Source organism: Mesoplodon bidens, assembly GCF_964165515.1.
Source record: "Mesoplodon bidens genome assembly, chromosome: 10".
Taxonomy (NCBI): Eukaryota; Metazoa; Chordata; class Mammalia; order Artiodactyla; family Ziphiidae; genus Mesoplodon; species Mesoplodon bidens.
Window position 1 is genome coordinate 39,251,202 of NC_138172.1, and position 11,335 is coordinate 39,262,536.

General features: G+C 47.9%; 1 protein-coding gene across 2 annotated transcripts; it reads left to right on the forward strand.

Annotated features, from left to right (window-relative positions):
• The first annotated feature begins 23 nt into the window (after positions 1-23).
• Positions 24-7,133, forward strand: LOC308623348 (uncharacterized protein C3orf62). 2 transcript variants are annotated; one of them, XM_081245601.1, is made up of 4 exons: positions 24-729; positions 2,521-2,612; positions 3,606-3,865; positions 6,968-7,133. In XM_081245601.1, the coding sequence occupies exons 1-3, from the start codon at positions 41-43 to the stop codon at positions 3,851-3,853; spliced, it is 1,029 nt and encodes a 342-aa protein (XP_081101727.1). In that variant the 5' UTR covers positions 24-40; the 3' UTR covers positions 3,854-3,865; positions 6,968-7,133. The 2 variants fall into 2 exon arrangements, with proteins under 2 accessions (XP_081101727.1, XP_081101726.1); XM_081245600.1 differs by lacking the exon at positions 6,968-7,133 and having other exon boundaries at positions 3,606-4,181.
• Positions 7,134-11,335: the final 4,202 nt, after the last annotated feature.

The window sequence follows — 11,335 nt, forward strand, 5'->3', positions numbered from 1 at the left end:
GCCGGGCCGGAGCCTGCGACCGAAGGGGCTGCGGGCTGGGATGAGGGGCCCGGAGCCGGAGGGGGGGGGATGGTTCCGTCTCCATCGCCGGTTCCTCCCTCCCGGAGAACCGCGGGCCTCACCTGACCCCACAGAGAAAAAAGCGCCGGGAGTGTGGGTTTCCCTGCTCTCCGACCCATGGCGTGGATCAAACTTAAGGAAATTGTGGCAAATACTCCATTTGGGGGTGGTTTACAACCTCATCTGTAACATTATTTTCACGTTGCTGTGTGCATTTCCAGTGTATTGTATAATAAAGACATGGTCGCTTTTAGGGGAGATGTCTGAAAAACTGAGAAGATGCAGAAAGGAGCTGACTGCAGCCATTGACCGGGCCTTTGAAGGAGTCAGTCATTCCCGGGAGTGCTCAGGCATGCAGAGTCTGGAGCTGGACGCTGCGCCGCTTTCCTTCCCCTTCCCCATGCACAGGCTCCTCTGCAGGAGGCACCCGCTGGCAGCCTGCTCCTCTGCGGCTCTTTTCTCTCCTGTCCCGTTTGCTCCTGGGAATGAGAGCCCTGCCATTGCACCAAACTACGAACCCGTGAGTGCAAAGACACGCGCTCTATGCCCCAAAAGAAAACCTCTGACCAGCAAGGAAAACATATCGATGCATTCCTCCATTTTGGCACCTGAAAGACAGTTTTGGAGAGCGGCAGGAGATGGGGAGAACTGGAGAGAAGACAGTCTAAGGTGATTCCAATCTGAATAGTTTAATAGCTATAATTAGGGGTATCTCATATCTGAAAAAATTGTTGAAAATCCTAAATTGAGTCCATAACACTACTCTTGCCTCCCCTCTGGAGCTCTAAGACTTTATTTGGGAAGTTTGTAAACATTCTTCAGAATGTGTGTGTATGTGTGGTTTGAGGGGGTGAGGGGTCTTGGATGTCTAACCAGTCATGGAAGCCAGTGTGTGTGTGTGTGTGTGTGTGTGTGTGTGTGTGTGGTTTGAGGGGGTGAGGGGTCTTGGATGTCTAACCAGTCATGGAAGCCAGTGTGTGTGTGTGTGTGTGTGTGTGTGTGTGGTTTGAGGGGGTGAGGGGTCTTGGATGTCTAACCAGTCATGGAAACCAGTGTGTGTGTGTGTATGTGTGTGTGTGTGTGTGTGGTTTGAGGGGGTGAGGGGTCTTGGATGTCTAACCAGTCATGGAAACCAGTGTGTGTGTGTGTGTGTGTGTGTGTGTGTGTGTGTGGTTTGAGGGGATGAGGGGTCTTGGATGTCTAACCAGTCATGGAAACCAGTGTGTGTGTGTGTGTGTGTGTGTGTGTGTGTGTTTTGAGGGGGTGAGGGGTCTTGGATGTCTAACCAGTCATGGAAACCAGTGTGTGTGTGTGTGTGTGTGGTTTGAGGGCATGAGGGGTCTTGGATGTCTAACCAGTCATGGAAACCAGTGTGTGTGTGTGTGTGTGTGTGTGTGTGTGTGTTTTGAGGGGGTGAGGGGTCTTGGATGTATAACCAGTCATGGAAACCAGTGTGTGTGTGTGTGTGTGTGTGTGTGTGTGTGTGTGTGTGTTTTGAGGGGGTGAGGGGTCTTGGATGTATAACCAGTCATGGAAACCAGTGTGTGTGTGTGTGTGTGTGTGTGTGTGTGTGTGTGTGTGTGTGTGTGTGTGTGTGTGTGTGTGTGTGTGTTTTTTGAGGGGGTGAGGGGTCTTGGATGTATAACCAGTCATGGAAACCAGTGTGTGTGTGTGTGTGTGTGTGTGTGTGTGTGTGTGTGTGTGTTTTGAGGGGGTGAGGGGTCTTGGATGTATAACCAGTCATGGAAACCAGTGTGTGTGTGTGTGTGTGTGTGTGTGTGTGTGTGTGTGTGTGTGTGTGTGTGTGTGTGTGTGTGTGTTTTGAGGGGGTGAGGGGTCTTGGATGTATAACCAGTCATGGAAACCACTCTGCAGTACCAAAAGGGGTAGTGAATGTTAAAGAACCTAATTTTACAAGTAATCTTATTTTTTGTACTGCAGAAACACACATCTTAATTCCAGTGTTTTTTTCCCCACGCTGGGGGGAGGCGGATCGATGGCTGGGCCCTGACTCCATCCTTGCTTCTGCTCCCCTTCCTCACCCCAGAGCTTTTTAGGCTTTCCCTGGGATAAGGTCTTCCCTAGACCTTTTCTTCTCCCAGGTAGCTGCAAACTGCCTCATCCTAGGCACCTTGATTTGAAGCAAGGAGGACCATATGGGCTGAAACTTCAAGGTCCTGCCATCTTGGTTGCTCTGTAGTCAGAGACTGAAGAAGCCATTTAATCATTTCAGTTCTACAAATATTTGTGCTCGTATTCACAAACATTAATGGGCATTATGATGCTTTTAGTCAACTTCACTGATTCAGTGGTTCCCAGTCATCCTCTAATCACAGCATAAATGACAATTTAAAGTACCAGTGTTTGTCTTTAAGATTATCTAACACTGAATTCCCCTCCAATATTTTCTTGAAAGAGGATCTAATCCCCCACCTTTTTCTTTTTACCTGGGGGCTGCAGGAAAGATATGGAGAAAGATTTGAAGGTTGAGTCAAACATGCCACTCAGCAGTTCTAGCCAAGAGATCACAAAGGATTTGCCTGACATGATCGGTGAGTACAGAGAGCTGGTCCATCCTTTCCCTAGAAGGATAGGTTCTTCACACAGGCCCCTGAATCAGCAAGCATCTTATAAAAAAAAAAAATTCTTCTCTCTTTTCCATTGGCTTGTTAGATTTGTTTTGCTCACAGCAGAGAGCCTTCATGGAGCTGATAACCTGGGAGAGTTACACATCAGTCAAGTCATTTCATAAATGTACAGTTAGAGTGAATCTTTGGAGGCCAGGGACAGCAGCCCCTGTTGGTGGATGAGCTTAGATGTGAAGGAAACAGGACATAGGCAGAGATGGGGGTAGGGGTAGAGGAGAGTAGCCCAGCTGGGGGGGCATTAATACAAGATGAGAAGAAAATTTAGAAGCCAAAAACTCCCCTATAATTCCACCATCCACCACAAAGGCAGCCACTGTTAATACAGTGCTGTATATCCTGTCAGATACTTTTTCTACACACACATCTGTGTATTCTGTGTGTGGACTATTTTTTTTTTTAACTTTTATTTTTAGCTTTTTTTCCCTCATTTTTTGGCCACGCCGCACAGCATGTGGGATCTTAGTTCCGCGATCAGGGATCAAACCCATGCTCCCTGAACTGGAAGCTCAGAGTCTTAACCACTGGACCGCCAGGGAAGTCCCAGCAGGCAGCATTTTGGTTACCCAAAAGATCCCATTTTTCTCACACTGTGTCTTCTGCCCGCAGGTCAGGGAGTAGTTTCTTGAGAGCCGGAACAAACACATGCATCTCTGTATCCTCCCACTTAAACCCTCCTTGGAAACCAAGGAGATGGTTGGGGCTCAATAAATACCTGAGCTAGGAAGGGGGGCACCAAGCCCATGTTAGAATGTGGCAGCCTGCCAGCCCCGGGGGTAGGAACACCGGCTTTGCAGAGTCCCTGGAGATGGCCGCCCGTTTGTGGTTTTTAACTTGTGCCTGAAGTGTCTTAAGAAATCTCTCACTGGAATTGTAATGCTGAATGTTTTTATTTTTAAGACCATACAGGCATCCAAACTATTGAAGAAGTGACTGGAAAACTAGAATTTGAAAGCGAGTTGAACCGTGTGTGTGGTTGCTGTGAAGATTTGCCCTTCAAGGAGGAAGCCTGGGCCCTGCTGGTGGACGAGAGCCCTCAGGAAGCCTCGGATGCAGACCCTGGTGGCCTCAGGCAGGCTTTCTATGATCACAGTATCGTGGAGACTGTTCTGGACTTGGAAGAGGACTACAATTTACTGACCTTTTAAATACCAAATTGAGTAAGGACAGTTGACTTCAGCTTTGATTCTTTACAGCAGGAGTCTGATGTTAGGGCGTCTGTGCAGGGCAGTCACAGTTGTTATCAGGGCCCACATTCTTCAGAGGCTTGGAAGAATCTGAATTACCCCAACCTTTTTAACTTCCAGTTGTGTCCCTTTTTGAGCTGAGAGCCCAGTTTGTTTGTTTGTTTGTTTAATTCTGTTGCTTTGAAGTGTTTCTTTTTTTTTCACCTTTTTTATTTAACATCTTGACTGTTTTTTTGATTGATGTTCAATATACCCAGAACCCAAGGCAGGTGCAGGTCTTGGGCCTCTGCTCTGTGTCTTCATGTTCTTTTCCATGGATCCCTGAAAAAGTACGGGGGCCACAACCAGCATGGGCTTTCTGTACCCCTGGGACCAGCCCATCCCAGGCCAGCTCAGCCTGTATGGAGGAACTGGCATCAAGATGGACCTTGGCCCCAGGCCCTCTGCCACATTTGCGCACTTTGCACACAAGGCTGCCTGTCCCCCGCACGGGCCTCATGCCCTCTTCATGTCCAGACCCTCAATCCCTCCATCCTTTCCCCTGCCCAGCTCAAAGCCCTCTGCAAAGGCCTCCTACTTGTGTCGGCGGGGCTGGTAGCATCCCTTATTAGGTTTCCTGGGCTGGAGCCAACCCTCCACCACGGCTTGAGAGAAAGGACATCATCAGAAATTATTTGGACAGATCTCTCAAAACCATGATGTTCTTTCAGGAAACCCAATAAGCTGTTGGGCAAGATATCATGCCTCCCAGAAGCTGAGTCTCAGGGAAGTGCCCGCCTCCTAGGCATAGGGGAGTATGGGGGTAAGGAGTCTGGTGCAAAGCTGTTGTAAGACCCAAAACTCAAACCAAGGAGCTGGGAGGAAGTCCCAGGGGCCGAGGACCCCCCCCACACCAGTCCATATTTTAGGCTAGTGACCCAGCATAGGGCAGGCTGCAGAGCTGGCATCACCCCTTTACTACAGGCCTGGAGATTCCTCTGGGCCCCTAGGTAGAGACCTTGCATCTACTCCGTAGCTGTGTGAGACTGGGCACTTGCCTGACCCTGAGAACTAGCCTCCAGCCACTTCATGGGACAGGCCTCCGCTGGGGGATAGAGGGCAGGACGGGCTAACCAGAGGCTCCTTCCAAGCCACCGTACACTCATGCCCTGCAGCAGATAATAAACATCACAGATTATGGAATTGGGGTTCACTTTCTATTCCCTGAATAGGAGAGACAGGAGCAAATAAGAAGAAATGCTCACAGCTTCTTGCCTGCCCCACTCCACGGGGAATGGGGCCATCTGGAGGGAGAGTTGTTAGGCTACTTGATATTCAGAAAACCAGGTCTCCCAACAGTGAGTTCCAAATAATATGCCTTGATGTGGATACTCTCCCACAGAGGATGTGGGGCTAAATCCTCATCTCCCCCAACCCCTGCCTGTCACCACCCCTTGAGGGTGAGCTGAACTTAGTGACTCACTTCCAAGGAATAGGGCTGGGAAAGGGAAAGATAGTAGATTACATGGAGAAGCCTGGCAGACACCACTTAACCAAGTGATGAAGATGAGCACCACCCATGCTGTCCTGTGCACGTCACCCACCCCTGACAGGATACGATGAGAAGGGTGCTTCATTTCCATGGTATTCCTACCAAAACCTCCCAGCCCCAATCTAATCATGAGACAAACATCAGATGAACCCAGTTTGGGGCATATTCTACAGGATACCTGGCCAGGACTCAAGACTGTCAAGGTCATTAAAAGCAAGGAAAGACTCAAAATCTGTCACAGAGCAGCGGACACTGAGGAGACACAAAGACTAAATGCAGTGCGTTGTCCTGGATTGTGTCCTGGAACAGAGAGAGAACATTAATGGAAAAACGGATCAAATCTAAATACAGGCTCAAGTTTAGTTACTAATATGGTTATTAGTTTCTTAGTTTTGACAAGTACGCCACAGTTATGCAAGATGTTAACTTTAAGAGAAGCTGGGTGAAGGATATATTTGAACTTACTGTCTTTGCAACTTTCCCGTAAATCTGAATTTATTGCAAAATTTAAGATGTATTTATTTTTTTTTAAATGCAGTTGATCCCAAGTTTGTGAAATGTGTGTATGAGCACACATGCAGAGAACTGTTATGGAGGAACAAGGAGGGTTTAGGTCTTTTTCTTGTCTGTATTTTAAAATTTATCTGCAGTGGACATGTATCACTTCTGTAGAAAAAAGAAATTATAGTTGTTTTTTAAAACCCTCATCTTCACCAACCAACCATGGGCATCCCTCACCAGAAACCTGCCCAGAGGTGACCTTCACAGTTTGCAGGAACTGGTGCAGGTCCAGGGCTTGCAAGGGGGTGCTCAGCAGGACCCTGACAAGGGGCTCGCCTTTCCCTGAGGGTGCTGGACCCTCAGGGCCAGAAACTCTGGGTCTCACAGAGCTGTTTCTCAGCACTCAGTGCTGGGAATGCGCATCTAGCCCTAACCCTGCAAGACTGAAATGAGAGGATTTTTCTTCTGCCTGCAGCAGAGACTGTGGCCCTTGGGAATGAGGGCAGAGCCTGGGGTAGGGGTGGGGTAGGAGGGAGGGGTCAGGTTTTCCCTGGCTGGATAGACAAATATACCTCTGTTTTAGCAAAGCCTTTATGTGAAAATTTAGATTTACCAAAAGGGCTAATTCATCCTGGAATCCTTAAATGAGGAGCTTTTCCTCACTGTAGAAGCACAGCTATTTAGTAAAGCAGGTGAGCCCTGAGCCTCTGGCATGCCAGTCCCAGAGTAGCTGGGGTGGCCATGTGGCCATTTCCCTGGTGACACCTACTCTTGTCTCTGCATCCCTGGCTCCCCAAGGTGCCCAAAGGACACTTTCCTGCCTTTGTCACCTGCTTCAGGGTGGTGGGCAGATGTGTGCTCCTCTGCACGGAGCAGGGGTTTGGGGAGTTAGTCTCTAGGGATTTAGCTGGAGGAATAAAAGGAGCCTGGAACATTTTTTGCCTAGAACATTTTAATAAACTTGGGACCAAAGAGTTATTGGGGAGACATTGATATTTGAGAAACTAAAAATGTTTTACGTCATTCGGTTCTCTCCCCCACAGTTCATCTTGGAAAGCCAAACAATCCCTGAATTGTTTCCGTGGAAACACCAAACTGCAATTTGGATTAGCAGAATCAAAATAGAAACAAGGCAGCTTCAAGAATAAATAGGAGCTTTGGAACCTGCTAGTCACCAACTGCCAGTTCAAGCTACAGCACAAGGCATGTGAGAAGCTGGGCCCATCCAGTTCTATAAGGAGGGGTTTCCAGGTCCCCTGGCTACGTGCTGCCGGGTCAATGCCAAAGTCACTAGAAACCAGCTCTGTCTGCATACTGGTAGACTTGTAACAATACTTAAGGTAGGAGCTGGTCTGTAAAGCTAGGAGAGGCTGGGGGTCTGGAGGGAAAGGTGGGGTGGGTGGGGAGAAGGGACAGGAAAAAGGAGAGATGAGTGAATGCCGAGTGAAGTTCCAGCAAGGAGCAGAGACCACAGCTGAGGCCTGAGAGTACAGCAACAGTTCTTTCAAGAGGACAATTCAAGGGACTTCCCCAGTGGTCCAGTGGTTGGGACTCCAAGCTTCTACTGCAGAGGGCGCAGGTTTGATCCCTGGTCAGGGAACTAACATCCCACATGCCATGCAGTGTGGCAAAAAAAAAAAAAAAGACAATTCAAGGGTGGCCAAGGGCTGGAAACAGTGACCCTATTCTCAGCCCCATCTGGATTGCAATGTTCCCCACATTCCTGTCTAGCAACACAGGTCTAGACTGGAGTCTGGATTCTTGCCAGGTAAGCTCTGGGGGCACTTGTGGTCAGTAAGTGCCTGCCTCTGTGTAGCTCCAGCCAGCACAATCAGGCATGAAAGCCTACCTTCTCATCTCTGAGTCTTAGGGTTCCCTCCCCCTACCTCCTGCTCCCCTCACCAGGGGAATGGGGGAGGCACCTCCTGGCCCACCTGCCCTGGCTCCTTTGCATTCTCCTGGACCCTGCACTTCCAATCCCAGGGAAGACTCCAAGGGGGTCAGGAGACAAGGAGGAGGGAGACAGATAACCTGGGGGACCTTTGCCCCTCACCTTTGCACTCAGGAATGTGCTGATAGGGCAGCAACACCATCCTGCCACTGGAGGAGTTGTGAGCTATTAATGATCAAAGAAATTGATGAAAAGGATTTGCAAAAGAGGCCAATCTCCCTCCTCCCTCTAACTGAGGCACAAGACGTTTAACATGGCAGTGAAGGCCAGTGAACTAGGCAAGCCAGGGAGGCCACTGCACCTGGTTATGGGTAGCTTTTGGAAAGGCTGTCATCTAGAGACAATCTGAGGCTCTGGTAATTTGCTTTCTCCCTGGAGTATGTGGGAGAACATTAATATTTTAGATTCCAGCTAAATATTTAGAGGGAACAAAGTTTTACTCAGGAAATCTGTTTGACAGTGGATTCCAGCCCTAGTGGGGAGGACTTTCCGTGCTAGGTCAGCTGGAAAATGCCTGATTTGATGAAGAGTTTTGGCCTAAGGCCTGGCATGAAAAACAATCGCAGAACTACGTTCAGCTCTTGTAGGAAACCACTATCTTTTTTGAGGGCAAAAAGTCTTGTTTTCTGGGCACTTTGGGTGGGAGCTGGCCTGGGAGAGAGGAATGGGCATCTTATAGGAGATCCGTCATCAGGACCCCTTTGAAACGTCTGAGACAAAGAAGGGAAGTTGCAAAGGAATACCAGAGAGACCCAACTTTCAGGACAGGCTGCCAGGAGCTGTTTGAAAGATAAGCAAGAAATACCTGCTCTCAGTAAGTATTTATCAATTGTCTACTAGTGCCAGACACTCTCCTGGATGCTGAGGATGCAGGAGGGACAAGGCAGATGCTGCTCTTGCTTCTGGAGTTTATATTCTACTGTGCAATGTGGGCAAACACAAAAATACTGATTTAATATATCATTTCAGATGGAACTGTATGAGAGAAATTAAAACAGGGTAAGGGAATGTGCAGTGAGTAGGGTGAGCCCCTTCAGAAGAGGAGAGGTCAGGAAAAGGCCTCTCTGTAGGTGACATTTAAATTGATACTTGAATGTCAAGACAATTAGGTGCTGCAAGTGACTTCACTTCCATCCTCGGACTGTAGCTGGAGTTGTATAGAGGGAGGAACCCCTAGGTGGGCCCTAGGCCGGTAGACCTCCCACCACATTCACCCGTGTGGCTACATACATCTCTATCAGCATCCGAAGAGCCAAAAATGTTGCGTGCCCCAGGGACGTGCCTGGGCTGTGTCATGCTCACCAAATTTGGCAGGAACACAATAGTTAAAAAAAAAAAAAAAAGCCTTAGGAATAAAATAAGAAACAGAATATCCTTTCCGATGATTGCCAGAGACAGGCAGCATAATTTTAATTAACCCAGCCTTGTTAGGCAAAAAATTTACTGCTCATTCTACAAAAACACCCAGCTCTGAGTCACTCTGATCTTTGACTTTAAGCAAAATGAAATACTTTTGAAGAAATACAGGATTTCATAACTCACAGCAGAATCAAAGAACAGAGGGTCCTGCTTTGGCATTTCAAAGTTGGACAAGACCCTTCAATGAGAAGGCCACAGTCATAAATACTGGTGGAGTTCTCTCAACAGGGTCTCAACTGTGAAGTAAAATGACTAAACCTTTCAACTTAGAGTAATAAAACATTTCCAAATACAGACCCCTCTGATCTACAAGCCTCATGCTAACTGCTCCACAGCCACCTGTAGTCAGTTTGGGAAGGGCTGGGCTGCTTCCTCCCGTGCCATCCTTGCACAGGCAGAGAAAACCAGCAGGGAAGGCAGTGGAGGCTGGCAGAGGGCAGGGTGAACAGATATCCAGTGAGACCCACAGGGAGAGTAGAGGCCAGGGCACCCTAAGGCAGAGCCCAAGTCTGTACTTCCTAGGCCTTGAAGAGAGAAGGCTGCTGCCATTGCCTGTGGCTGTAGATAGCAGGACGCCCTTGGTCTGGAAATGAGAGTGAAAGCACCTTAGGCTGGTTCCTGGTAGCCCTGCCAAAGGTGTCACAGGCAAATTAAACTCTCCCAGATTTTTGTGGGATACATAACCCTGAAAATAAAGAATAAAAAAATGAGAAATCAGGAACCATTACTTTCTATAACGGCCCACTCAGAAGCCCCATTTTCAGGAATTCCCTGGCAGTCCAGTGGGTAGGACTCAGCACTTTCACTGCCATGGCCCAGTTTCAATCCCTGGCCAGGGAACTAAGATCCCCTGCAAGCTGTGTGGCACGGCCAAATAAAAAAAGCTCCATTTTCAACCCTGTACTGGCTTGATAATAGGCAGATTCTGGAAGCTGTCCATCCACGAGGATTTTTACTTTCATAAAAAAAAGAAAAATCAGGGCTTCCCTGGTGACGCAGTAGTTAAGAATCTGCCTGCCAATGCAGGGGACACGGGTTCGAGCCCTGGTCCGGGAAGATCCCACATGCCATGGAGCAACTCAGCCCGTGAGCCACAACTACTGAGCCTGTGCTCTAGAGCCCACAAGCCACAACTACTGAGCCCACGAGCCACAACTACTGAAGCCCGCGTGCCTAGATAAGCCACCGCAATGAGAAGCCCGTGCACTGCAACGAAGACCCAACGCAGCCAAAAGTAAATAAATAAAATTTTAAAAAAAGAAAAGAAAAATCAGTTTGAGTAGGGTGTGGTTTATTCAAAATCATCTTATGAGAAGCGTAAGGAATAAAAAGATGGTACGCACCTTAAAAGTTTTATCTTTATTTTTTGATTTTTTTGTATTACAAAAGAAGTACATATATATTGCAAAAATTCAAAAACTTCAACAAGATATAATTGGAAAGCCAAAGTCTCATATAAGCGCACTGCTCTCCAGAAATGATACAGGGCCCACAGCCGCTCTCATTAGCTTTAAAAGAGTGGTTGAAAACAGGACAGGGGAAAACGGCTAGAAAGAAAAATGGAACCGTGTGCCTGTGAAGAGTGTGGTTCCCGGCATTTGTTCGGCGCATGTCACCTCTCTTTCCTTGGTGGCTTTATATTTCTCTGTTCACAGGAAGTCTGACTTTGTGTGTGCCCTATAATATTTCCACTGACCAAAAAATGCAGATGCTCGCGCAGCAAAACTGGATAAAAATAATAATTAAAAAAAAAATCCTGAGGCCCAGAAAGATGTTGGTCATGTGAAGGAAATGTTTGAAGACCAAAAATGTTGTGTTTGGGAGACATGCTGCCACACCAACAGTTTTGTGAGAGCCCTTCTGCTACTGGATATTCCATATGGAAGGCAGCCCTCCTTCTACCAAACACAACACCCTCCTCCTTATGCCCCACACCCAGGCTGCTGCCCCAGCTCTCATCACCACCTCTGCACACATTTCATTCCCCTAAATAAGGGTGTATTTATCCCTATGCTCTGTCATGGGCAGCACCTGGTACCCA